This window comes from Parus major, chromosome 17, assembly GCF_001522545.3.
Source record: "Parus major isolate Abel chromosome 17, Parus_major1.1, whole genome shotgun sequence".
Classification (NCBI taxonomy): Eukaryota; Metazoa; Chordata; class Aves; order Passeriformes; family Paridae; genus Parus; species Parus major.
The window spans coordinates 5,756,072-5,783,688 of NC_031785.1; the positions used below are offsets into that span (position 1 = coordinate 5,756,072).

Here is a 27,617-nt window from a genome sequence, read left to right on the forward strand (position 1 = left end):
GCGGTGCGGGCGGCGCCGAGGCGCGGGCGGGAGCGGCGGGATGTCGGGGCCCAACGGAGACCCGCACGTGCTGGGCGGCGGCACCGGCCACGACGGCGACGACGACGACGGCGATGACACCTTCGAGGAGGAAGGTGCGTGGGGGTAGAACGGGGCTGCCATCTTGGAGGGGATCCCGTGGCGCAGGATGACCTGGCCCGGTCCCCTGCTCTGCGGGTGGCAGAGCGCAGGTGTGCCCAGGTGTGCTCAGGTGTGCCCAGGTGTGCCCAGATGTTCTGCCGGGAGCGATGCCCAATGCCAGCGATGCACCCGCTATACGGCAGCGGGGCGGAGGGGCTGCAGGGTTTGAGTCTCACCCAGCCATGAGGCACCGACGTGTTGCACTGGGGTGGATTTTTTTCTTGTGAAAAAATTATTTTGTGCCTTTGCTGGTGTATGGGGTTGTCAGGAAAGAGGATGTTCAGGTTTCGAAATCACAGGGCAGATCACATGGGCGGATCTGGGAGAAGTAGTCATGCATGGAAAAAGGGAATTTAATGCAGGTAGCTTGGCAAATTCCACTTTGGGGTATTTATGCAGTGCCTGGGTATGAAGTTTCTGATACTGCCCTGTCTGGTTAGAACCAGCCCATGGAGAAAGTGAGATGACAGGAGAGCAGTTATGTGGACGTAGAGGTCACTCTTAAAACTAGAATTCTTTCAGCATAAGCACTTTGCTACCCTTCTGTTGAAAATGGTGGAGTTGGGTTCTGCTGTTTCCCAAAACATTCTGTTTCCTAGATGTGACCGACACAGGTGATTTTAAGAGTTGTGTCTGGGATCTAGCTGTAGTGACAGGACAATCATTTCTGCCCTGAAACACCCCAAGTGCATTCACTGCTTTGCATCATCACAGTGATTTGCATTTCCTATTTTTTGAAGAGCTAAAAGACATGTTGGATGTGATGGAGAAAGTCACTAAATTGGATTTACATCCTAATTGGGTTGTTTAGCTTGTAATTAATTTGCTTTGTGTGCAGTAGCTGGTCATAAAGGGCTGCAGCTATTTCCTGATTTAGTGAAGCTGTGGATCTCTTCCTTCATCTCAAGTAGGAAACTTGATTTTTGTCAACTACTCTTGTAAGAATATAGAGGAGTTAATGCAATTGCCATACTCCTTTTCAGTGTTTCCAATAGAGATGTAGTTATTTCCACAGAAATCCACCATGCAACTAACAAAACAATAAAACAAAAGGTTTTTACAGCTTATTTTTAAATGGTTAATTTAATTTTAAATGGTTAATTTTCTTTTCACTTCCCAAAGCTCCACAAATTATATAACCTTCATTTGAGTTTTAGGCACTGAGAATAAACTTCTGCTGTAATTGCAGACTTCTTGCCAAGATGATGAATGGTCCTTGCCAGAAGTAGTTACCATGTCTGCTTGAGATCTGCTCACCATTTCACTGGAATATGGTGCATCAAATTGAAAAGCTGTAACTCACAGATCTTGAAAAATGCTGATAGTTTTAAAAATGCTGATAACTGCCACCTTTTTGGAAAGCATGTGATTGTGGGATTGATTTTTAAATGTAAGAACATCATCAGTGCTCTTGCTCATCATGCCACCTCTGTGTATACCTGCAAGGCCAAACTTTTATTAATGAGCTCAAATGCAACATTACACAATTCTCCAAAGAATTAAAGGCTGCAGCACTCTAAACGGCTCCAAAGTGGTTATAAGAAAAGGAGGATAATTATTTTTTTATAATGAAACTTCTTAGCTATTAATAATGCAGATGATGTCAGTGTTTAAATATTCACAGCTCTTTTAAAGCTGCCTGGACCTTGTGTGCTGGGGCACCAGGACACCCTGGCAGAGAGGCAGAGCTGGTCTGGGGGATTTAAGCACAGCCTGACCCTCCTAGGGTGCCCAGAACACATCCTCATCCTCCTTCCTCTCTCCATGTCCTTCAGCACAGCCCAGCATTCCAGGCACTGAGTATCACCCTGGGCTCAGAGGAGCTGGGTGGAGAAAAGCCAGCCCCTGCCCGTGAGATGTGAGTTTATCCCACCCACACAGGCATCCTTCCCTGTCCTGCAACCCATGATCCTCACAAACATCAGCCCACAGGTCACACACAGCTCCACCTCTGCCTCCCTGCACTCACTCAGCTGTGCAGTTTCAGAAAGGAACATGGGACTGGCTCCATCTGGGATCCCCTGCAGCCTTCCAGGTGTCCTGAGTAAACTCAGCAGTTTATCTTGTCTGTTTTTTAAGTTTGGCTTTTTGTTATTCTTCAGGATTGTGTGGGTGTTGCTTGGAGCAATCCAAAAACAAGTGTTGCAGGAGCACAGCACTCTTCAGCTGAGTAGCAGTGCTAACATGCACCACTGTGAAATGCTGTTGTGCTGGAACAAACCGCTGCACTCGAAACAATGCTGTGGGTAAGAAACTGTACCTAGAAAACCAGCTGCCAGGATCATCTGGAGTGAATCTAGGTTTAATCTGAAGTACCCAAAGCCTTAATAGAGCATGAAAATCCTGTGTCTGAACTAGGTGCCCAACACTTACCTTCCTGTGGAAATAGTGGTGCCACTACACCAGCACCTTTGGGTTCATCCCCTCCTCCTGCCACAGCCATGACAGCTGCACTGTTACAGCAGCCTGACTCCAGCCAGGCCTGAGAGAAGCACATCCCAGCTTGGAAGCCTTATCCAAATAATTCACAGAAAATAAACACTGCAACATGCTGACAAAATGTGTGTACTATCAGGAAAGATGATTCCAAAGGAAGCTAAAAAGGCTGCCTTGTCTTTGGGATTTATCTGGTAATGTTGCAGTCAGCACTCAGTCTGTGGTTGGCTGTTTGTGTGCGAGATCTGACGCTCTCAGATGTGTTCACAAAGGGTTTGGACTGCCCAGGTACCTTGCCTTAGATCTTGTTACCAGTGTTACAGCTTCCCATTGGCCTAATTTGATCAGGGAACAGAGGACATGCAGGATTCAGTTGCACTTCACCCACCCACGGGTAAATAAGGCACAGCCAAAATGCTGTGGGCATGTTTTGCCAGAGTTCTCATGGCCTCCTTTGACTGCAGTGACAATTAATTTACATTGTTCAGTCTCTCATTTCCCTTGCTTTTAGAATATGCAGCAATAAACTCTATGCTGGACCAGATCAACTCCTGCTTGGATCACCTGGAGGAGAAGAATGATCACCTACACGGCTGCTTGAAGGAACTGCTGGAGTGCAGCCGCCAGACCCGTCTGGAGTTCCAGCAGCAGAGCAAGCAGCTGAACGCTGGAGCTGATGTGCAGGGATCCCAGCCTCCTGCCTAGAGTCTGACCACACACCCTCAGCTGCTGTTGCTAAGGGGACAGTTACTGGTCACCAATTTAATGTAAAACTTGGAATAGCAGAGGTGCCTCGTGTCTGTTACTTGTTCCTTTCTGTGTTTGTATCCTGCCATTCATGTTCTGTTTTCATTTAGCTGTGAGATGGGTGCAGAAGCACAAGGGTGGGTATAGGAGGACTGGTTCTTTCTACTCCCCAACATAAGCCTGGCACTCACACTTGGTTAAAGCTGGTTGTAGGAAACCTGAGGCCATGCAGGTACTTGACAAAGTGGACAAATTGTTTCTGCTCTCTTTTCCTTAACTCCAAGCAAGGAGTATTATGGCTCAACCCCCTTTCCCTCAGAAAGCACAGTTGGCAGGGGCTGTCCTGACTTCAGGCTTGTCCCTAACTGATGACAGCCCAGGAGAGGGAGGCCCTAGGCCAGCTGCTGCCTTGAAGCCACAGCTTCTCCCTTAGTCACATTAACTGTGATGTACAAATATTGGCACATGGTTCCAGATCACCGGACACTTCCACTCCATTCCAAGCAGATAAGACAAGCTACTGGTGCGATCTTTCTGACCACTCCTTCAACTGCCATTAAGGACAAATGTGTAGAAAGGGGCAGAGCAGCCTGGTTAGCCCCCATCACAGCATTAGCAATAGAGAGCAGAGCCCTCCCTGTACATTCTGACAAGGCATGAGAGGTCTGATCTGTACCTTGTGGTCTTGTCAGTATGTCCTACAGCCAGCACTTTTGAAGCAAGAATTACTGTTCTGCTTATGTAGAGTTAAAGGAGTTTTTTTGAAAGTTAAAGAGGTTATTTAAAAGAAATCTGTTTTATTAAAATCAATTTGAAACAAAATTTGTTCCTGAGAGTCTCCACTATGAGAACAGATTGGATTAAGCCTTGTAGTATTAACAAAGGACCAAGGTGCATGTTCTTGCCTAGCTTAGGACTTGTCCAACAGTGTGTGTCTTAGAAAGGAAAGTGTTCTGAGAAGCAGAATTCAGCAGAGTCTCCCAAGAGATAAACATTGTCTCCGGAAAGGAAATAAGAGGAACTACAAAGAATTCTTATGTCTGCATCCATCACTCCGTGAAGTTTGTCCCCTGTGGAAATCCCATTACCATCTTCTTTCAGGTTCAAGCCTTAGTCTTTCCACATAACTGCTGTATCCCAACTGTACAAGTAATAAGCAACACTATCCTGTATTAGACACGCTAAAGCCAGGCTTATTTATTCTTAAAATAAAAACAGCAGTAAAGTTGAAGGTTTTGCTCTATTAAAAGACTCAGAAAATAAACATTTCCAGCAAATATCATATGTAAAGGGCTCTCCTTTAAGGCCACTCTATCTGGGTTTGCGCCTGGAAGAGCGTCTGCACCCAGCAGAGGTGAGACCGGCTGTCTCACCTTTGGCGAGGGAGGAAGGCTCTGCTGCTGCCTCCTGGCCTGCATCTGCTGCCTCCTGTCCTAAGCCTCCTCCACTCCCTGGATCCTGGTGGTCGTCTGTGTCTGCCCTCTGCCTGGCTGTGTTGGCCTCTTCCTCACGTCCCAGTGACTCCCCTACGGTGTGGCTCTCCTCAGAGAACAGGCAGTCGGCACTACTGGCAGTGGACTTGTTCTCTTCCTGTAGACTTTCTTCTTCTACAACCATGATACCACACACATCATCAGTCACACTGGCCAGGCTCTTGCCCTCTGGCCTAGAGGTGGCCAGCTCACCCTTACCCTCCAGAGACCTTGAAGTTTGTTCTTGCAGGTCTGACAGCTCCGTGCCCTCCTTATCTATCCCACCATCATCATTCATCTTCTTGCTGGTATGTGCTGTTGTAGCAAGAGGCTGTTTTGGATCATCCAGCAATTGGGAGCTGGAGCCCTGGGAATGCAAAGGAGCTTCGGGATAGGCAGTTGTGGCACGGTGCCTTGCTGCCTTGTATCTCTGCAAATACAAACAAACCAACGTGAGAGAGAAGCCCAGCTCAGCTCCTGTCACTGCAGCAAAGCAGCAGCTGGTCCAGGAACACCTGTACAAAAACAGTGGTGAGTGGCAGGGGCACAAGTGATCTCAGCAGCTCCTGGCCTGGCTGCTGAGGCTCTCAACAGAGAAGGGTCAGCTCCTGTGAGGAAAAGTGGTATTAAAAACTGAAGTCCCTCTCGCATTACTTAATGCTGAGCAAGTGCATGGCAGACCTCTGGCTCCTGAGACAGAAATCATGATCTGGCAACTGTTAATCTCAGTCAGACTCAGGACTCTGTAGATAGAACAGTACAAGTGACAGCTCCTGCTTCAGCTACGGCCAGGACATGTACCCTGGGCATGTGAGGCTCTGCACAGCCCTCAGCTACTAGTGTGATTTAATGTTTATCAGCCAAAGCAAGGCTTAAGCTGAAAGCTTAGTATTTCTTCACTCTGTTGATACAATCTGCACGGTCAGTGGAACTGCTGACAGGAAGCCTGTGATATCAGTTATATCTCATTACAAGTCACTGAGGTTTTCCACAGAGTAAAGGTAAGCATATCATCAATAAAATGACTCATTTGCACTCACTATCATGATGAACCAGTAGAGGTCTGTAAAGAGATTAAAACAGCTACTACGCATGTTCTAGACTGGATTTCAGGAAAACAACTCACTGTAGCTAGCTAACACATAGCAGTGTTAGACATAACCCAGTCTTCAATGCCCAGACAGGGCATGACCTAAAGGAACAAGCTGAAGTTTCCACTTTTCCCACAGCAGTTCCCTTCATAATCAACTCCCTTTCAGCTGCCTGCTGAAGGGTTCCTTGACCTGGCACTAGCATTACACCTGACAATTTAAAGAAACAATTTCGAGCACAAGGGCTTTCACCAGTCTGCAATGTGGAATTGCAGCACATCCGACAGGCAGCTTTACATTGTAATTCAATTTATTGCTGCAGACTTGATCTTCCTCTGTCCTCAACCTGTGGGATATGAACAATATCATCTCACGCTGGAATTGGATCAGTCAAGTAATACTGTACCCAAACCTAAGCAGGTGCAGGCATGCAAATTGGTGTCCAGAATGATGCTGTTGTCTCAACACAATTCTCTGCTTTGAAACTCTCTGCTGAGCTACTCTGCTGAGAATATCCCAGCAACTGGCAGTGATTTAACTCAGACTGCGACAACCCCAAGGCACCCAGGCAGCCAAGAATAATAGTTATCTGCCTGCAGATATGTAGGTCTGGACTCTTCTCATGAACTCCCCAGGTCACTCTGGCATGCATTTGAACAGCATCTGATTTCAGCTCTAAATGAGCCAAAAGAGTGACATAAGTGACTGCTGCTGCAGTTTCACTCTATGCTGATCTAAAACAAGCCAGGAAAACAGCAAGGCAAATTCCTTCACTCCTGAAATTACTAGCTTCAGGAGTGGGAGAGGATGAGCAACCATGAAGGAAGAACTGTGGTCTCCTCCCATTCCAAATCCACTGCTCTGAGTGCTGGCAGAATTCTAAAGCACTCCACCCCTTCCTGGAGGCAGTGATGGCTGACTAGGAATAGTTTCTTCTGTTTGTAGACTAGAAAAAAAAACCCATGAAGTTTTTGGGGGTTAGGGGTGTGTGTCTGTGCATGTGTGTTTGGGGTTTTTTTAAACACTATTTTAAAAGGTAGTAGGGAAGCACAACAGTTTTTGGGAGTAGACTGTGGGTGCAGGCAGAGGACAAAGTCGATGTGGGAGCCTCCCTCCTTGCCAAGGACAGGGAACAGTGCTCTCCCATACAGGAGGGCCCAGGCAGTGGTCATGGGACAGGGCAGAAACAGTGCAAGCCCTGCGTACCCTCCACAAGCACTAATCCAGGCCCCTCACCCCCTGCCAAGTCAACAAGGACAGAACAATGGAGGCAGATTCCAGGCCAGCCCAGTAGGAAAAGCTTTAGATAGGAAAGCAGCAAGGGGCAATATGGCTTCTTTAGGTGGAACCAGAAAAGCAAAGGAACAGCATCAGTTTGCAGAGCTTTGTGCTAAGGAGTTTCTAGAAAAGGGTAGCAGACAGGCAGACAGACAAACTTCCTCTTGCAGGCTGACCCTGGGGACAAATGGACTCTCACCAGCTTGTAGATTCTATCACATAAAGAGTCTGTAATGTTAAATTTTCAGATTTCTAAGGTATCTGATTTTACCAGGCCTCTTCCTGGATGAATCACACCCACACTTTTGGCTAAAGGAGCTGTTCTTGAAGTATCACACCTGGAGATGCATATGCACCAGCTTGCTTTATGAGGAACAGCCTCTCTCTCCTGCTCAATCCCACCTTGACCAACCTGTAATCTAACAGAGAAGAGGCCTAGACTAAATGACAGACTCCACAGGTTCAGCAAACAGAGCGGACACTCTGAGGAAGATTCCCAGCCAGAAACAGGCAAAAAGATGATAGCAGCAGTAGCTGGGAAGCAGGACTTAACTGGTTTTAGATCTACAAGGGCCAAGGGAGACAAAGACAGAGCACACCAGGAGAAAGCTATGGCATAATGGACACCAAGGATGATGGAAATGAGCTGGAGACAAGACAGCTAACGTGGTGGATTCACTAGAGAAACACGCACAGGGGTAACAAATGCCAGGCCATGCAATCGCCAAAGGGTCTAACCTGAAAGTTCTCAAAATGCATCAGGGACTTGCAGTGTGCGAGCCGGGCAGCGGAGTCGCTATGGTAGAATTTGTGACACAGCCTGCAGAGGTAACCTGCGACGGGGACCAGAAAATCCAGGCCTGCGAAACGGGAGGGGAAGGGAAATCACAGATCACATTGAATGGAACTCAAATAATGAAAGCATGTTAAAAGAGAAGGGGGATGGGGGTAAAAAAGTAGAGGTGGAAAGCTTTGCTTCTGTTAATCAGGGATTTGCAAGATGACTTGCTGAATATCTCGTCTTACCATGGAATGGCTGTGGTTGATATTCAGAGAGAAATCTGGCTGCCAGAGCAAAGAAACTACACAGAGCGTTAAGGGGGGGAAAAGGGAGAAGAGAATACAATGGAAAACTACAGAGAACATGTGATCTAATGTAATGGGATCAAACCAAGCAGAAGACAGCAGGCGCGCAAGAGGAACACGCAGAGAACATTCACAGCATGAATCATTATTCCATCTGCCACACGATAGTGGAAGGTTACAGCGATATGGAAGATTCGTGTAAACAGAGCTCTCCTTGGGCACAAAACAGCCTCTGCAGAGCTGCCCTCCTCAAACACGAGTGGCCTTTAAGGGTCTGAAGTCAGTTGCTTACAGGGTGGGGACCAGACACAGCCATCTGGAGGCACCACTGCCCACCAGGCCAGCAGCACGGCTGAGGAACTGCTTGGTACAGCGTGGGGGTTCTGAAGCAGAGGAAACATGCACAGTTTGGGTCTAGCAGAGAGTTTGATACTGTCAATGATGCTCAGTATCTCTCTGCAAGCTGCATTTCTGTTGGAAAGCATTCCAATCAATATGCTTTCCGACTCCATCTTTCCAGAGCATCCCTCATTTGCTACCTACTTTCTTCAGTATTCCTGCCCTGCTTGTTCCATGTCCTACCTTACCTGGCTCTCATCCTTCTTCAAAGCAAAAGGCAGTTGACAAACATCAATCACATCCTTATGTTTTATCACACAGTAATAAAGAAACATCCTGTTCTCAGGAGAGGTTCTTCTCCCGGCAGTAGTGACATGCACCAGTCCAATGCAGATGCTGGAGCACCATGGCCCAAAAAGTCATTACAACAGTAGGTACAGACCATCCTCTCCTACAGATACAGCATGTGGCCAGAGAAGCCTCTGTGGCCCTTAGTGCTTAACTCTACTTGCTTACCATAGGCTGTGTCTGGACAATACTTCTCATTTCCTTCGTAATCCTCCAAAGACACTTCCTTCAGCCCAGTCTGAAAACCAAAAGAACATTAGTGCCTACTGTAGCTATGGCAATTGCCAGGCTCTTGCATTTTTCTGATAAGCTTGGGTGCAAAACAGAGGATTTACATACCAGAGACAGAGTTGCACAGCCTCTGCTTAGGGGCAGATGTAAAGCCCAGTATCAGCAGACCACTTCATTACAAGGGTTAAAATCATCCCTTCCACTCCAAGCCTGAAGGAGCTTAGCCATGTACCTCCTTCTTGGTAAATGCTCTCTACTGGGAATGTATTTGTCAAGATAAACCTCTACACGTTTGCTATCAGACACAGCTACTGCTGGGCTGTTAAAGGAGACTATGTCAAAATACTGCTTTGTGCTCCTCAATGAGGTTAATATCTGAAGACAGCAGAAGCTGTACAGCACAGCAGAAACACTTTCATGTATCTCACACATAGTACCTGATTCTCTTCTGCATCACCCTGTGTTCTGGAAGAACCCTAGAGTTCCACTCTACTGCTGTGCAAGGTTGAGCAGACTCTTGAAAGCCTGAGCTCAATCAGCCAAGACCAACTAAGTCATAGGATCCCACAGCAGATTCTCAGATAGGTAATTCCTTCTCTCACACAGCATACCTGCTTGGCAGCAGAATCCTCGTTTTCCATCAGCACTACATCTCGGTCTTCCTCCTCACCAGCTCCTCCCTCGTCCTCCTCTTCTTCCTCATCATCATCTTCGAAACAGCCAACAGCATCCACAGTGATCAACTCCTCTGAATCTTCTGGGCTCCCCAACTCCTTCTCTCCTAGTCTAACCTGTAAGATACAGAAAAGAAAGATCAGATCAACTGTGCACTTGCCATTTAACCAAGGTAGAGCCCAGACTCAGAAATGCAGATTGTATGTGACGAGCAGTAGGGACTACAAGAGGGGCATAAAGCTCTCTTACTTCTAGACACATCCAACACCTTCTCCCTTTTTCAATTAACTTTCAGTGCTAACAACTGAAGTTCAGCAAAAAATGAAAATTAAAACAGGGTTGGAAGAACTGCACATCTTCCTTGCAGCCCTGAAGTAGTCGGGGAAGGAGAAAGGTATCCTGCTCTACAGTGTAGTTGCTTCCAGACCTGCACAGCTCTCCACCCCAGGTAGTATCACCTCTTTGGCTTTCTGTTTGTGCTCAGGGGACTTCATATGCTCCACAAACTTGCGAGGGGTCTTGAAGTGCCGGCTGCAGACAGTGCAGAAAGGACGAAGCGAGCGTTTGGCCAGCTAAGGAAAGAGGGAAAATTCCGCAAGTCACAAGAGGCACTGCTTTGGACAAATGCAGATGAATCTTGAAACAAAGTCAGCCCCACATCCTGGGAGACCACAAAGAAAATAGTCTTTTCAGCAGAAAGGACTCTAACTTCTATCCACCAAAAAGAAGAAAAACATGCAGCACAAAAATAAGTGTGTCTTAAAATAGGTGTTCTGACACTTTTTCCCTAAAAGTCAATAAATATGCCGGCCTGCCTGAAGTTTAGCTTAAAGAGGTTGTCCACCAATTCCTCCATTCAATGAATTAGGTCAATATAAGCCATATTTCTTAAGAAAAGTCAATTACATACTAGAGGTGCCTTAGGCCATACTGACATGTCATGACAACTGGAAGCTCCAACAATGCCAGAGGCAGGAGGTAGCACTGCAGTGTCCTTAGGGAAGGAATTACTAGCAGAACTTTATGTGCATCCCTCCAGTCACTTTTCCTTTGCTGCCTGGGGAGCAGGAGATGCTACACACTTCCATTTAACCCCCACACAAAAGGTCAGTGTAAAATGAAGTCCACACTATGGCTGTTACCTTGTGTTCCTGGGTCCTGCGATGTTTGATGAGGTCCCCTGTGAAATGCACCTGGCATGTGTTACACCACCGCTGCTGGGTCTCTCTGAAGTGACAACAGATAGAGCTGTAAGTCACACCTTTTCATTCTCCATGGAATACTGCAGTTAGCAATCTGTCCCTGGCATTGTTTTCTTCACAATTCCTATCTTTACAGGCTTGGATTTATCTTCTCTCCTTCTCACCCACTTATAGGTTGCTTTCACTTGTGCTGACAGAAATGCACCAGATAAAACAGGTCTCCTGCTTAATCTACTGTATTGAAAACTACACAGGTTAAAGTCAACTCTGGTATCCTTCAGCAAGATAGAAAGTTGCCTGAGGGAGATTAAGGCTCTTGAAACCAGAGGGGGTTTGTACCTTACCTAAAACTGAGAGGCACCTTGGTGCAGTGAAAAATTTTAAAACCCATGTAGGGCCACATGCAGATCGAATTTTCTACTGCAGACCAACACTTACCCATCTTTTCCTGCTAGCACCTTCTGCTGTTTCACCATGGGCAGTAGTGAAACAAAACAAACATTGCTCATGTGCTGAATCTCCCCAAGTCGCTGCTGGTGCTGAATTCCAGCCATGTGGGATTGGAAATTCTGAAAAAGAAGTTAGGAGAAAAATCCTTTTAAATGTATCCAAAACATAGAAAATAATAGCTATGAGCTATGCTTTCCTTTCTTTTGACTGCTGTTTAACAATGAAATATAAAAGCTTAAGAGCATGGCTGCCTGTGGATCCACCCACATTCTCCCTCTAGCAGGTTGTTTGCCAGCTCTCAGGAGAGGTTTATTTTATCTGCATACTTGTCATCATTTCTTATGTTCCTTGTTCCTAAAGCATGAGCCCTTGCTAACAAGTCCCCTTCACAGTCATCCATCTAATTCCCGTCTCTTGACCACTTGGATCCCTGTCAGACCTGTGCATTTTTACCTGCTGACTGCAACAATTGGTCTTGCAGATGTAGCAGTAGAATTTAAGGACTGATTCCGGGTTGGGATCAGCTGTTCCCACGTCACAGGCCCAGTGCCCTGGTTTCAGAGCTGTTGTACTGATAGCTCTGCTCTCACTGCTCTGCTGAATAGTCACTTTCAATGAACCTCCAGAGCTCAACACCTGCCAAAAGAAGGAGTCAACATTAAGTTCAATCCCTCAGTAGAAGACTCTAAAAATTACACCTTCTTTTTGTATGTCACCTAAGCTCTTTACCCTTTAGAAAAATGCACTTAAGCTTGAACCCACAGGAGGCTGATCAGAAGGACTCTCATACACACTCCTCCCAAAGCTGCTAAATCAGCAATCCCTGTGTCATAGCACCAGTCCTACTAGCACAGATGGTTGTTTCTGCATCCTCTGCAGCCACTGCATGATCCAGTCTCTGGGGAATGGAGCCACAAACAATTGTTGCTAAGGGACACAATCAGCTCATGTTTCTCCACAGCAAAACTAAAGCCTACTCAGCACAACACCTGATGATGGAGTGAGGAACTCAGACAAGGGCAGAATGATACATTTGATCACATCAATAAATGTCTTCCAATTATGGAAGCCTATCAAGTCTGATTCACACCTGAGGTTAAATCTTTGCTCACAGCTTCACACAGCCTAAAGTCCTGATGTAACATCCAGCATGGGGGCCATGTATTTAATGCAAAAGACTCTCAGGTTGCATCTTTTAACACCACCTGAATCTTCTTACACTTGCTCTTTAACAATATGAAAGATGTATTTAGCTATGGCCTTCCACATATAGAGTTTTAAGTAACTCTTTCAATTCAGCTTTCCATCTTTCCAGCTGAATACAAAAATCTTAATGAATGCCCCATCCATAGGCAGCAGCAGGTAAGGAACAAGCCAGCAGAGGTACCAAAGCAGCAAGTCAGAGCAGACTGCGCACTAATTGCAGACATATTATGCCTTATTGCCAGGGACAACAGCTTACAGCAGGAGACAGAGCTCCAGACGTGGGTACCAGCTGGTTCCCAGTGGCAACGGGCTTCTCCAGGATGGAGGGGGAGGTTGTATGTTCTGCACCACCCCTGCATGAAGCGGTGTCTGCTCACCTCAGGAGCCTTCGGTTCCTCAGAGAATTTCCTCTCTCTGGAGAGATCATCAGCTGTGTACTCCTTTGCATTGTCTGTACCTAAGAAGGGAGAGTCCTTTTAGCAGCTTTAAATCAAAACAGCAATGACAGGAAAAACAAAGCAGCAGGTGAGTGAAGTCAGGGAGCTTTCCTCACAGCACTGTTGGCCATAAGCCAGTTCACAAACCTTTTTCCTTATCCTTAGTAAAGATGGAAACATCAAATCATTTTCCTTTGCCAGGTAATAGAAAGTAGGGTACAAAGTTTGGCTTTGGCTCCTAGATTTTATCTTCCTTTCCCCATTCTATACAACTGGGAGAAGAATATTTCTGTAGACCCACACGACCTACAGATGCATTTCTAGCATGGAGTGCCCTGAAAGTTCAAATCACAGGGTTCAGCAACTCACCATCAGCTTGGACATGGGTGCACGAGACTCCTGCTTTCTTGCTGTCTGTGGCATCCTCTAACGCAGGCTCCCCAGTCACACTTCAAGGATATCAAGAAAAGTATTTTAATTGCCATGTTACAGACAAGCATTTCAAAAGGCACACCAAGGCACAGGCTGGGGTCTAACCTACCACACTCTCCACTAAACCCCAAATCAATAAGCTACTGGAAGTGGTATTTCAGGCAATAATTTGGCAGAAATAAATAAAAATAATGTAGAGTGGGTGTTCTAGAATGGATTCAGAAATGGCAGCCAAATAATCCGGACAAGAAGGATACAACTGGTTTTTTGGTTAGCTGACTTCTCCTGCAAGAAGCCTGAAGGGAATTAAGTTCATACAAGAAATATTCTTAATAAGAGCTCTGAGAGCTCTCTCCTGTCGTGACTGGTGACCTGTAGGGAAATTGGAATACTTGGACAGTGCTCCTGGCTGCTCTGTGCATGAGAGAAGAGACCTATCAAAACTGAAGGAGTTCTCCATGGTGCTTTTACAGGGATTTTACCACAGCTGCCTGTTCTATTCATACCAGTCGTGTTTCATTTTAGAGTCCCTACAGCTCTGCTTGTGGGGGAAGTGAAACTTGACAAGATGCAAATCAAAAGGGCCTTGCTTTGTTTTATTTGCTATTGCTATTATTTTCTCTGCTAAGGAGAAAAGTGCTTCTGAGGGGACTATTGAGAATAAATGTCTGACTTCCAGAGGGCACAAAGTGTTCTCTGCAGTCATTTTCTCTATCCCTTGTTTTTCTGTCAGGACCAACTTTCCACCATGACTTGACTGTCTGCTCTGAGGGCGGCTCAAATTCCCACCTGCTGGTGTCCTTCTGCCAAGAGGGAGCAGCACCTTCTGCACAAGCAGGACAGCTGATAGCGCAGGTACCGCATCCCGTTATCCGAACACACACACACCGCATAATTTATCAGATTGATAAGTGATAATGGAACTGGGTTACACGGCTATAAATATGCAGCAGGGCTTGGGCACTGCAAACACGAATTAAACAGGAGTGACTGGCATTACCATTATTTGTCAGGTGCTACCAGCAGGCTCAACGCTAACGGTACCACACACAGATGGTGCCAGCACTCGGGGAGAGGGTTTGCAGCCTGAACTGCAAACCTAAGGAGCGATCTAAGGGAGCAAAAGCCACCACGAGCATGATTTAAAGAAGAAACAGTATTCTATGGATACTTGTCATGCCATGCTAGAAGTGGGTGTTCAAGGAGGATTTGAAGATGATGAGTGCTTTCTGCACTGGAATGAGGATGTTGTTCCAGGTGTACAGATGGTACATAGGAGCAAAGGCAGAAGTGGGAAAAACCTGAAATGAAGAAGGAGGCTGGTATTCCTAGCTAAAGGGAAATGGAACAATGAAGCATGAAACACAAGTTTATGACATAGATCGGGGAATGCCCTTGTCATCTGTGAAGGGCAGTATGAGAACAGTAAATGATTTTTTTTACAGATCCATCATCTGTTCATTGGAAGGTACTAGAAACACTTCAAAAAAAGCTAAGGAATAATCTATTCTAGGTAAATACCAGCCATAATATATGCATCAAATCTGGCAGTCCCCAACTGCAGCTTAGGAAAGAATTTTCCTAATAGCTGGCTTGCTGCAGTGAGAGCTGTCATTCCTCAAACTTCTTGTTTTCAGTGCATGTAATAGGACTTTGATTAATAACCTGCTAAATATTAATGTAATTAAAATTAAATTAGCTTTGGCAAACAGATTAACAAAGCATACACTCAAATGTATTCGACCTAGCTTTAATTGAATTTATTCACTTTCTTGCTAATCAGAGTCCATAACTCACAACGGTCCCTAAGCACACAGTATTTATCACTCTTTAATGTTTTACTTTGATGTTCAGATATTACCTTGATCATGTAATCCTGGAATATTCTCCCTAAAGCTGTCCATTAATCTGTAATCTACAGATGGGAAAAGCGAAGTGAGGAAACTTGTCCAAAAGCAGGCGGTGAATGCCTAACAGGGAAGGTAAGAGGACCCAGGAGTCCTGACTCATCGTCGTTAACATATGCTGGAGAATTCTCAAGTCAGTGCCTACAGAAATCTGTATTCACTCCCTCCTCTTCTCCCACCGCACCAGCCAAGGGTGACAGTTCTGGGAGAGGAGCAGCCCGGTGCAGATGGCACCGGGAACTCTGCGAGGTGCCTTCCCACTAGATGGCAATGCAGCCCTGCCTGTCCCTGCCGCACCCTCGGGAGGCCGGGAGAGCCGGGATGGGCCTGCCAAGGCCAGCCTGCCGTGCATCCCCGGGGGATAATAGGATTGCCTTTGTCTATTTTTACCCAGCAGACAGAGATACTGGCAACCTTTGCAGAAGAGATACAGAACTCAATACTCATGGATACAGGCTTGGATACTAGGGAGCATTGATTCCCTTTCCTTTACCATTTCTCAAAATAAACTACCTTCTCCTACACCTACTGTAACCTAACATCTTCCAAGGCTTTCCCTTTCTGTTCATTTCACTTTTTTGACATTTAGGGAAGAAACTTAGACAAATACACCAGAATAGAATAGAACCTCTATGCTTCTTACAAGGATCCTGGCAGGAGAATACATGAGCAAACTCAGCTTTGTTGCACATTTACATGAGCTGCATCTCTCATTTTTCATTCTCTTAATTGGATCCCCTAGCAGAGACCCCACAACACCCGGTATCTCAGCAAACACCACGTTCAGATTTCCTGAACTGTTCACAGGCATCTGAAATACCTCTTACATACTAGACATCAGGCCAATAGAGTATACAGCCCTAATTATCAGAAAAAAAAATTAGATCATAATTCTAAACTCAGTAACTATCTTAATACCACATTCAATAAATACCTCTTCAGTCTTTTTGCTGCAGGCTCAGTGTTCAACACAGACTCTGTTGGAGTTCTTGGTTCTGCAGAAACACAGAAGGAGATTTCCTTAGCAAAAGAGACCTGCCACCTTAAGCATATTCCATATCTGAACAGCAAATGCCAATGAGGCTCTCTTAGAGCAAATAATACTAAACACTTGCTTATTCTAAATTTATGAGCTGCTCTGGCAAGGTTAGATAATGACCTCAAATATTTGAGTTTTATTGCAATGTCACTGTATGAGGTGTTGGTCAAAAAAAAGAAATCTATGTTCATATCTACTAAGTGGCTCTCAGTCCTGTACCTAAGTGACAAGAGCCATGATCATGGGAACATTAATATAAGCAAAAAAAGGCACATCTACCTGACAGCAACCAGTTAGTAAGACAATTTTCACCACTGCATATTCCCTGGTCACAACCTCATCAAAGCCTGCAGTTTTAAATCACGCACTCTCCAGTCAAAATGACATTCCCACATCTGTACTGTATCTGACATTAAGATATTCAGTGCCAGCAGTTTCTGTTTTGACAACTGGGGCACCAGGACTTTCAACTTGTCTTTTCCTTAGCATACTGATTGTAACTGGTGCTGCTTGATGTGTTTGGCTGCATGAGATGTTGACTTCAGCATAGGTAAGGCAATGTGGAATCTTCAATTTCAGACCAGTTTCCCCACCCCCCCCATCTTAAACAGAGCTCAGTGTCAAAGGGACTTCTGAGAGGCTTCCATGCAAGAGAAATGGAGCAGGCTCATGAAAAAATCAAAAATATTCAGGTTAAAGTGGTACATGAAGCACATACCAGAGGGCTAGCACATGCAGTTTTAAGTATTTACAATTAGAGAGCAACATATCTGGTTAAGCCTAAAATCATCTCCAATTTTTGCTGCAGGACTAGTCAAGAGATGTTTAACATATTTGCAAGCAGTTGTTTCACTACAGGCTCCCTCTTACCTGTGGATGGTGAGGAATTGTTCTGCTCTGACCCTGCTTGCATTCCCTCAGGAATCTCCATTTTCTCATCACCTTGTGTCTGAGATGAAGAACCAGGATCTAGTTCCCGCTTCCTGTCAGGAACCCTCTGGAAGTCCTGCAATGGGCAGAGAGAGTCACTGCCAGCTCTTAGTCCTTAACACACACTGCCTAAAACACCAGAGTTTTACTGTGGGACAGGAACAGGAATTCCAGCATGTGATAATGGAAAGGAATAGATGGCTTACAATGGACTGCCCTGCCTAAGACAAGTTTACATGGTCAAAGAGAGCAAAGCATTTCAGTTTCACAGGCAGCCAGGACATGTCCCCAGTGCTTTTAGCAGCAGCTGTAGGAAATCCAGCTGCTTGCAGAGGGTAGGATCATATTAGAGGAACTCTGGCAAGAGGTGCATGGGCAGGGAAAAGGATAGTTCAAAATAATCCACTTTCTTTTGACTCTGGAGGACAGTCCAAGAGTGTGAGTTTTCCTAATCCACCACATCTTTTTGACAGAATGGGATGAAATATGCCAAAGCTAATCTAAGAGGAGGCAAGCAGCAGTCAACTCAAGAAACATTTCCAGGATACAGAAGAGGTCTTAATGATGGAAAGTGAGAAAGGTTTTTACAAAACAAGAATTGTAGATTTTACAAAATCCACCGGGACAAACATGATTTTGATCTTAAAAAGTGGGAGAACAGCCCAAAGAAGCAGAGTGTCCATAGTAGGAGCAAGTTGTTTGAGAACAACAAACTGCTTTGGAACAGCAAAGCACTTAGCTAGGATTTCTTCCATTGTAATTACTTTTAAGCTGATACTTCTAAAGGCTCCTTTTATATCCTAGGTTTAAACAGCTCTATCATGGGGAATTCTCTCTCTTGGGCAAGTAGTGACAAGAAACCTTTGCATCATAAATGTAAATATGGACTACAAAAGCCTTTGGGATGGAATGATTTCTGCATTTCCGTGTCAGCAGCATGGCGCAAAACATTATTTTCTTTGTAGGGCTCTCTCCCTTCTCCTTTGTTCTCCACCTACTATACAGTCAACAGCTGCAAGTGTAAAAGGAGCACAAAGCCCCCCAGCACTTGGAAACCACAATCCCACCTTGCGAAAGGTCCGGTTCTGCCGCTGGAATGGGAGGCTGGGGAAGCCCAGCCGAGTTGGCTTTAAGGAGACCCCAACAGGTGGTGGTCCCAGGAGGGAATGTCTTGTAGCCTGAGGGAAGAACTGCTGCAGTGCTGGCGCTGTCATGTTAAATCCACGCAGGTTTCCTATAAATGCAAACACAGCGTTTCACCACCCTGTGCTGTGCAGAGAGAAAATCTTCCACCTGAACAAGCAGCAGGTAGAGGGTAAGGGCTCCTCTACACATGACCCAGTCTTTTACTGGGCACTGTATTGGTGCTCTGTGCTCTACCCTCTTCAGCACACAGAATGATTTTACGTGATAGCAACCATTACTATGGATCAAGCTATTTAATTATAATTGTCACTCCAGGCAAAGATCATTAGGGCAATTATTTGATCTGACAAATTAGTGCTCATGTTTACAACAAACAAGGCCTTGTTTTACGAAAACTCTGTAAAAAAAGGAAAATTCACCCCACATTTGTGCAGCTGACTGCCCACACCATAGCATGGAGCTCTTTAACACAAGCCAGTAATAGCATTTCATTTAAAACGACACCTAACTTTAAAAAAAAATAAATCCCACAGTCCTCTTTGCCACCTGATTGTCATGCAAGCTCAACATGTCAACCTCAACTCTGACACTTGAGACTCTGCCATTTCCAATTATAATGCTCTGCCTTCTGAACAGTTCAGCATCCACAGACTATTAATCAAGTCTCAAAAATTTCTTCTGAAGACAGTCCTTGTCACCCCCATTTCAGCAGTTACAGAATGGAGGGGCCCAGATGCCTCAGCTATACCCTCAGAAGCCATCCATCATTTAGGGAACCTGGACTTAAATTGCCATTTTTTCTCTCTCACTTGAATTAGTGCATACTCTAGCCTTTTAGCTGCTGTCAAAACAGGGCAGCAAAGTTTGGAACCAAATATCTGAAAAACGAAGCTAGTGTTAAAAATCTGCAACACAATAGGAAGTACTCCCTGTGTTTGTCTTCAAAAGCAATCTGGTCTATTATTACTTCCCATGTATAATCCCTTACTGTAAAAGGGCATAGCTATATTAAAAAAAAATAAATCTAACACAAGAAATTATCTTCTGCTCTTGGTTTGGTACCTTTAAAGAACCACACATCTGTTTCAATTTGAAGTATTTATCTTTTCCTATTCCCACTGCTGAAGCCACACACAGACAATGAATAATTTATGCTGATGCTTCCCAGGGACAGAAATGGCACAGCATCAGATATTCAAACATGTAACCCAAACCTGAATGACCAGAAAATTCATATCACTAGAAAGGACCACACTGGACATTGGCAACCATATTCCATGTTACCTGTGGCTGCCTGAGATAGGTCACAATTTCATGGAGAGGTGAAGAGAAGCAACACTAAGACAAAGTGCATGTAAAGTATTCATTAACATATCTTATCCTGCTCTATCTAATTAGCCCCAGGTCCTTGGCACACTATTTAAATACAACTTCTCAATTAAAGATTCAGGGAAAAACGTCAGCTGACTGCAAACATATCTAGAAGGAGCATGGCTGAATGAAGGCTGGAGTCACAATTTTTCCTGACAACGATATATGTACATCAATCTTCAGAGCATGGCTTGCCCTTTCTCACTGTCACTTTCCCTTCAACCTGAGAGAAATCTGTGGAGAGCCACTGGAGTCACTAGAGAGCCCTCTCGTTAAATGGGCAAGAGAGAACAAAAGGAGAGTTAACGACATGCAGAATAAATCTTTTGTCTTCACATCTGGGCATGATTCACAGGCAAGGTAGAAATTGCAGGCATTAATCTAGATTAGGTACTTGAAAACTGTCCCAGGTACTGATTTGCTGTGTTGAAAAGAACTGTCAGGTTAAGACATGAGGAAAAAATAAAAACACACCTTTATTCTTATTATCTATACATTAGTAATGCTATTATTAAGGTAGCTTCATAAATTTGTTTTGAAAACACAAAAAGAAAAGGAATATCCACTTGTGGAAACACAATAATGGGAAGACAGAGATATTAACCAGCATAGAAATTACAGTAATTTCAGGGAATCAAAATTTCACAATACAATTGACACACAAGCCTTCTTCTATCTCAGTATGATGTATTTGTTTGTACTACACAAAATTTGGACAAATACCAGTATCTACTGCAAATACGGTTATTGTGTATGTAACAGATAATTAAATAAATGGCCCTAACCTTGTTACCAACAAAGACAACCAAATAATCAAAATCTCAGTATTTTATCTAAATATATTGATGAAAAAAATACTTGCTCCATCAAGCCTAAAAGGGAAGGCATGTATTTAGTATCTAACCTGATATCTCCTAGTACTATTCCCAGTTGTGAACAGCTGGGCACATGTGATTTTCAACAACTGAAGAACCTCTGTTCTGAGAACTACGGACTAATTTAAAGAGAAGAGGGGAAAAAAAAAAGAAAAGAAAGAAGACAACAAACGGAACTGCCAAGTACAAGAACTGCACTGGTTCAGCAGGAAATAGCCATGGTATGGTTTCAGTCCAAGAGGATGATTAAATAACTCCAGTAAGTAAGCGTTTCCCATAACGACAGTACCTTGCATCTGCTGCATGAGTAAGGCCCGCTGAAGCATAGGATTGGCATTGAGCAGTGATGGCTGATTTGTTGCCCGTAAGCTCAGCATCTGTTGCTGCTGCGGTGGCGGCAAACCCCTGGAAAAGAAGGCATCAATCATGAGAACCCAATAAAAACTGTACCCTTCCATCCAGGAGCCTAGCAAGCATAGAACAGGAGCAAATAGCTGAAAGGCTGATATACATGCATGAAAAGACACCATGCACTGGCACTATATCCTCTTTCCCCCACTCTCCTGGAATTTCCAAAGATGACAGATTGTCTATCAAAGAATTTGAGGTCAGAGACAACTCCTTAGCACCGAGCCCACATAGAGCCTCCCAAGCAGCATAAAAAAAGCCCAGGAGCTGACTGCGGTTCTACAGAATTATGCAGCACCCATCAGGAGAAATGAGTGATCTAGATCAGCAGCTACATTTAACACGACAACAAAAAAGTTCTAAAAACCAGGGAGTTTTCGCAGTAGCTTAGAGCTCATTTTCCCAAAAATCAACACCTCCCACACGGAGCCAGACAGGTCAGAACTGTCAATGGTGCCCCCTAACTGCAAGAACCAGATGGAAAAATAAACCACGGCCTTCATATTTAAAACACGAGCAGGAAGAAGCAGCAGAGACCTCTCCAGTTCTAAGGAGGGTGGAGCAGACATGAGAGAAAAGTCTGAGGAAACTGGCAGGCACTTCTTCAGGCGATTGCAAGGTCAGGCCCACCTCTATGCACGCTGCTGACACAGCTAAATCTGTCAGAGCTGAAGAGAGGTACAAACACGGATCGAAATATCCACCCTGACAAAAAAACCCAACCCCTTTAACAGAATTCACAGCAGCTCATCTTCACATTTGCTGCTCTAGATTGTTCCAGTCTCTGAGCTGATATATTTATACCACAAAAATCATACTTTTAAAGGTGTAAGATGCAGCCATGCTATCTAGCAGTCAGCCCCTTACTGGCATTTTAAGTGCAGCTTTTTTTTTATAGCATAAAACATATAAAAATGGTAAAAAGATTTGCAGGTTCATATTTCTTGTAAAACAGAAAAATTCCCACGCTTACCTCAGAGAAAAATGCCTTATAAGGATAAAGTAACACAATAATTCCTTAAATAACAAATTAACTTTCTTCCTAAATTTGCACCCCATTGCTTTGAATTTGCAAAGAATAAGGTTTTAAAGATAATAGTAACTGCAAATAAATGCATAATTTCAGAGAATTTGTGCTGGTTCTTAAATCTCTTTAAATCTCAGCTCATCGGGGACAACTGCTCCTATCCAAGTTGTTTTACATCTTGCATTTTTTAGGAAAACCGTGGTTATTTTCGGGCAAATATCCTTTCTCCTTTCACAAACAAAACACAATTTTCTTCATTCCTTCCCTGCCCCACCGTGCTCAGCCACAGCCTAAGCGCTGGTGCCACTGCAGAAATAAGTTAAATCATCACACCCAGACCAGCAGACCCAGAGAGAGAAAGAAAATAAATAGACAGTTTAAGTTCAACAATAAAACAATAAAGTGCTCGTGTCTGCTGAGGGTGGCTCTGCTGAGTGCTGTTTCTGCAGGAGAAGGCGTTTTCCCTGAGCCCCGGCTGCCCTGCCCGCCCTGAGGGGCGACGCTCGGCTCGGAGCATCCACCCACGGCTCCTATACGGGCTCCCCGGGTCACCCACGGGCTCTCGGGGACACCAGCCCCGGACGGCGGACAGGGATTCCCGGAGCGCAGAGGGAACACGGAAAGACACCACAGGGGCCGCCGCCCTCCGTCGCACACCCCCGGCCCCCTCGGTGCCTCCAGGCTCTGCCCCGATCGAGGCCTGCGCCCCCCAACCCCTGCCGGCCTCCCTTTGTCGCCTTCCCCACCAGGGGAGAGCAGCCCCACCGCGGCGAGGAGGGACGGAGTGCAGGGAGGCGGAGGAGAGCGGTCCCCCGGGACAGGCCGCGGATCCCCGGCCTCGCGTAGTGGCGCTTACCGGCCTCCCTGCTGCGCCGGAGGGTGGTGATGGTGCTGCTGCTGCTGCTGGAGGAGGTGCTGGAGCTGCAGCAGCTGCTGCTGGAACTGCTGCTGGTTGAACATGTCTGGGGAGCCCCGAGCGAGGCGAGCCTGAGACAAAATACGGGAGGGCGAGGGAGGCACCGGCTGCGGGGCTGGCGCGTATCAGCCCAGCAGCCATTGAGCAGAGGAGCCGCCGCCGCTGCCGCCCATTCATTCACTGAGCCGATCCCCCCCTGCCGCCTCCTCCTTCCCCCCGGGGTCATCGCAAGCGGCAGCCTGTGGAGGAGGTTTCCAAACCCCACCTCCCAAAACCCGCTCCCACCCTCCCCTGCCCGCGGCTCCCGCAGCCCGTCCCGCTCCCCGCGGCGGGGCCGCGCCGGGACCCGCAGCCGCTTCCCGTCCTTTCGCCTCCTCGCCCCGCCGCCACTCACGGCGCAGCCCGCGGCGATCACCGCTCCCCGCCCGCCGCCTCCATCTTCCCGCCGGGGCCAGCAAGCACCTGCCCGGCCCCGCTCCTCGGCCCAACCCAGGCGGGAGGCAGCTCCTTGGGCAGGGCTGCAGGACACGGCCGCCCCCGCGGGGCTGGGGATCACCCCCGGAGCCTCCTCTCAGGTCGCCCCAGCCCGCAGCACCTCCATCACTCATTCCCCGCGCAGAGGCGGCATTGAGGTCCCCTGTCCCTCGAGAGGGCTGGGAGGGAATGGACACCATCTGCCCAGGGCTGGGCAGGGAATGGAATAAACTGCTGCACAGGAGGAGCAGATGGCATCCAACAGCGTGGGCTTTCTGCTCTTTGTTTTTTTTTGGTATTTTTTTTTTTAAATAGTCCAGGGGAATCTTTGGTAACCATCTCACCGAGAAGATGGAAAAAACCCAAAACAGTCTCTGGCCATTTGCTGTGGTCACATCTTGGCAAGCTTATCATGAGAACCTGGAAGAAAACAGGGACTTTTGCAATAATGTTATATGCTGTAGACTGAGGTGACTTCTCTAGCAGGTCCGTGTTCCCCCCCCCACTTTTTTTTTGTTTGTTTTGTTTTTGATTTTTGCCAGGGGGTGGGTTTGCAGCAAAACCTTTCCTGCAGGGCCTGTTTTCCACAGCAAAATTAATTTTAAGTGCTTTCAGTACACACAGGCTCTCTATGAAAATATACTGTGCATATGATTTCTTCTTATGATAGACCTCACAAGGATAAAGATACATTTGTGCTCCTTGCTATTCCAGAGAATCCATCCTGAAATAATTTACTGTATAGTCTTTTTATTCATGCCAATAAAGACTACTTGATTCATTAAAGTCCTTGGAATTGATTTTTACCTGAAAGCATTGTAAGCTGAACACAGACTGTTATTGGTGATATACAGTTATCATTAATAATTTTCAATGCAGCAACATATGTTGATTTTTCCTTTGGGCCTTTTTATACCATCCTGATTTTACAATAATCAATTTGGAGATGACCATTCACGTTAATCAATGATGGGCTCTATTTATGTCCAGAATCCTTTATGGCTGTCTGCACACAGAGAAAATGCTTTCCTGTTAAGCATGAAAACTTAAATGTCATCCTAGGGAACATACACATGGAGCAAAAAACACGCATGGAGTCTTTTAAAAATCATTTTGCATAGTTCATCCTCTGCTCCTGTAATCGTGCTGTTAGAGCAGCCACTGGCCTGGCTGGTTTGCAGCAGTGGGTACAAGGGTTAATCAATCTTATGATCCCGGACATAAATTAGCCAGAATCCCAAATTATGAGAAGACAGAAGTCAGGTTGTATAGATAACTGTAAATCTGAAATTGATGTCCTCTGTTCTTAATTCTACAACTAAAGCGCTTGTAAGTATTCTTTGTACTGTACATTTGGAAATCTACAAACCACCATACTAATGAAACATGCAAGTAACTAAGTTTCTTCACTGTTAGATTTTATGTTCTGACATAGTCTAGAGGCTCCCTTCATAGACTGAGCTTTTCTTTCTGATGTCCTACATAGAAATCATTTAATAAACAACATTTTTGAACTTATAAATAGTCCATAGGTCTACTGCCTTGAACAAATCTGGACATGAATTTAGTCTTGTGCCTGCACAACACAAGGCAGGACTAGGGCTATAGGAAGCAAACAAAGACGTGCTGCTCCACCAACCTACAACCCAAGGACTGATTTCAGACATGTCTTTATGTCCAAATGTGAACATCACACCTACCAGAGAGGGTTTAATTGAATACAGAAGAGAAAGCTCCAGATTCAGGTAATCACACCATCTAGTTTGAAAGTCATACAGAGAGATAAGGGAACTACAGAAAATTGGGTTAGTATCCTTTCTTTCACTACAAGCAACAAAACAGTGTCAGGCTGACAGCCCAAAGGTGCTGTCAGTGCCCAGTGACCACTGGTATGCAGACCTTGACCTCCATCCACTGACAGTTGTTTTTTCTGCAAGGAACATCTCAATAATTAAACAACTCACTATTCAGCGTGCAGTGGCAAATGCAGCTCATAATGGGAGAATACACAGAACCTTAAGAAGAGCCACAATGCAGACTACAGCATTATCACTCAAAACCAGCCCATGTATCCCCTAGGCTTGGGAGTGCCTCATTGGCATTGGGAGTGAATGAAACAGAATAGGATTTAGAAGTTCAAGGTAAGAGAATGACCCAGAAAGTATCCTGCAATGCAGAGACTATAGTCAGTGGAGTTGTTGGATCATGACTATAAGGCAACCTGCACTTCACCTCTGTATGATTAGATTAGGGTTATAAAATTTGTTGGCAGATAAGAGGACAGCATATGAATGGTTTTTATTCAGAAGCTGGATTTTATCATACAGCCAAGTTTTTGCTGGGCTATATGAATTTTTTCCAGGGACTGGATCAGGCATGCAGATAACCAGAGATTTCTAATTTCCAGCATATGACTGCACTGTGCAGTTTTCTGTTTTAATTTTGGCTTTGAAAAAGACTTGGTATGCAACCCTTGGTGAAGCCACATCACTTTTGAGAACCCAAGTTTTCTCAGTGCCTATGACAGCACCAACATACTGCGGTGCCCACAATTTCCTCTGCAATCTGCAAGGATGGTGTTATTACTCATCCATTTCACCAGGATATAACTAGTTCTCACCATAATGTATTTAAGCCTCACAAACTTCTTGGAGAAAAAGCATATGGAGCTTTAAAGTACTTTCTTCTTGCAGTTTAGGGGCCTGTGTATTGAAAGAATGGGTCATGTTTCACCAGACATGCTCTTAACAGCTGATATTAGATACTGGAATTACACTATCTTCCATGACTTCTTTGATGGAGGATGACTGGATTCACACAACATTTCAAACCAAACTGATCTGTGCATTAAAGCATATTTTCCCTCATCCTTTGTAATACAGTTCTAGAAACCTATTCCTGGTATTTCTTGATGGGCAGGACAGGCCCACAGTAGGTAAAGATACAGTTTTTAGATGCATTTTACCACATGTTCAATCAGCTCCTGTTACTAATTTTCTGTCTCACAAAGTAAAATACATACCAGGAGCTATTTTGTGATATCTCACTGGATGCAAAAAGCACAGAGAACTCAGCTCTGTTGCTCTTAAAATATTAATATAAATTCATATCCTTGTGCAGATCCCATTCTTAATGGGGTATAACATTCAGCTTATTTCTTTTTTTATGTATACTCTGGTTTCTGGGGAGTCACACTAACAATAATACTGTTCTAGTGTCCTATACACTAGATTTAACTTCTTTTACCTCTTTTTAAGGAATTTGCACACCAATTCAGTTTAAGTACAGAAGATGAAGAAGCATTTCATGACATTATTCTACAAAGGAAAGCTTTCTATTTGAAAACTCAAAAACTAAAGGCTGCTTTTCTTTCAAATAGGTTTTTCAATTAACAGGAGCATTAGAAAACAACTTTTATTTTCTGAGCAACTAATACTGCAAGAGATCAATGATGTTACTATGGTACCATTGCTACTATAGTAGCACTTAAGTACCTATAAAATAGATACTTAAGCATTTTCTATCTCAATAGGCAGCTTTATATAGTTATGGCAATTTAAGAGGCTAATTTTAGTTAATAATTTTAACTATTGATCAGCTGTATCATGTGGTATTAATATGGACAATGACAATCCTAGGCCTGTTTCTTTTTGGAACTTTAAACACTCAATTTAAATTCTCACCTGTGTTTATAACAGTTTTTAGGAACCCAAAATGCCAGAATTGTCTACTTCAAGACCCACACGTGAAATATTCTAAACAGTCACACTACCTGGAGTCAGCAGAAACAGTTCACAAGTAACTTAGAGACTCATAAGCTAATTGCATTCCACATTTTTTGCCGCTTTTTTCCCTCTGAGGACTAGATGTGTTATTTTTGCAAGGGCAAGGAATGAAGGACAGAATCCAGCTCT

General features: G+C 44.9%; 2 protein-coding genes across 4 annotated transcripts; one reads left to right on the top strand and one right to left on the bottom strand.

Annotated features, from left to right (window-relative positions):
- On the top strand, nt 1-4,594 carry C17H9orf16 (chromosome 17 C9orf16 homolog). The gene is made up of 2 exons (XM_015645021.3): nt 1-134; nt 3,128-4,594. Exons 1-2 carry the CDS (start codon nt 41-43, stop codon nt 3,319-3,321), a joined length of 288 nt encoding a protein of 95 aa, XP_015500507.1. The 5' UTR covers nt 1-40; the 3' UTR covers nt 3,322-4,594.
- Nucleotides 4,141-23,487, bottom strand: CIZ1 (CDKN1A interacting zinc finger protein 1). 3 transcript variants are annotated; one of them, XM_015645019.2, is made up of 16 exons: nt 23,170-23,487; nt 21,168-21,283; nt 18,554-18,720; nt 17,427-17,562; nt 16,452-16,512; nt 13,548-13,627; nt 13,119-13,198; nt 11,989-12,171; nt 11,524-11,654; nt 11,026-11,110; nt 10,342-10,455; nt 9,820-9,999; nt 9,146-9,215; nt 7,943-8,064; nt 5,055-5,265; nt 4,141-4,970 (listed from the first exon to the last, which is right to left on the bottom strand). In XM_015645019.2, the coding sequence occupies exons 1-16, from the start codon at nt 23,271-23,273 to the stop codon at nt 4,675-4,677; spliced, it is 2,136 nt and encodes a 711-aa protein (XP_015500505.1). In that variant the 5' UTR covers nt 23,274-23,487; the 3' UTR covers nt 4,141-4,674. The 3 variants fall into 3 exon arrangements, with proteins under 3 accessions (XP_015500505.1, XP_033374295.1, XP_015500506.1); XM_015645020.2 differs by having other exon boundaries at nt 4,532-4,970; nt 5,066-5,265; XM_033518404.1 differs by having other exon boundaries at nt 4,141-5,265.
- Between the last annotated feature and the right edge of the window lie 4,130 nt (nt 23,488-27,617).

Coding starts and splice junctions, on each gene's coding strand:
- CIZ1 (XM_033518404.1), bottom strand. CDS start 23,273: ATGTTCAACCAGCAGCAGTTCCAGCAGCAGCTGCTGCAGCTCCAGCAC. Junction 11,655..11,988: donor CCAATTGTTGCAGTCAGCAG/GTAAAAATGCAC, acceptor CTTCTTTTTCAG/AATTTCCAATCCCACATGGC. Junction 9,216..9,819: donor AGGATTCTGCTGCCAAGCAG/GTATGCTGTGTG, acceptor TTTGGTTTTCAG/ACTGGGCTGAAGGAAGTGTC.
- C17H9orf16 (XM_015645021.3), top strand. CDS start 41: ATGTCGGGGCCCAACGGAGACCCGCACGTGCTGGGCGGCGGCACCGGC. Junction 135..3,127: donor TGACACCTTCGAGGAGGAAG/GTGCGTGGGGGT, acceptor CCTTGCTTTTAG/AATATGCAGCAATAAACTCT.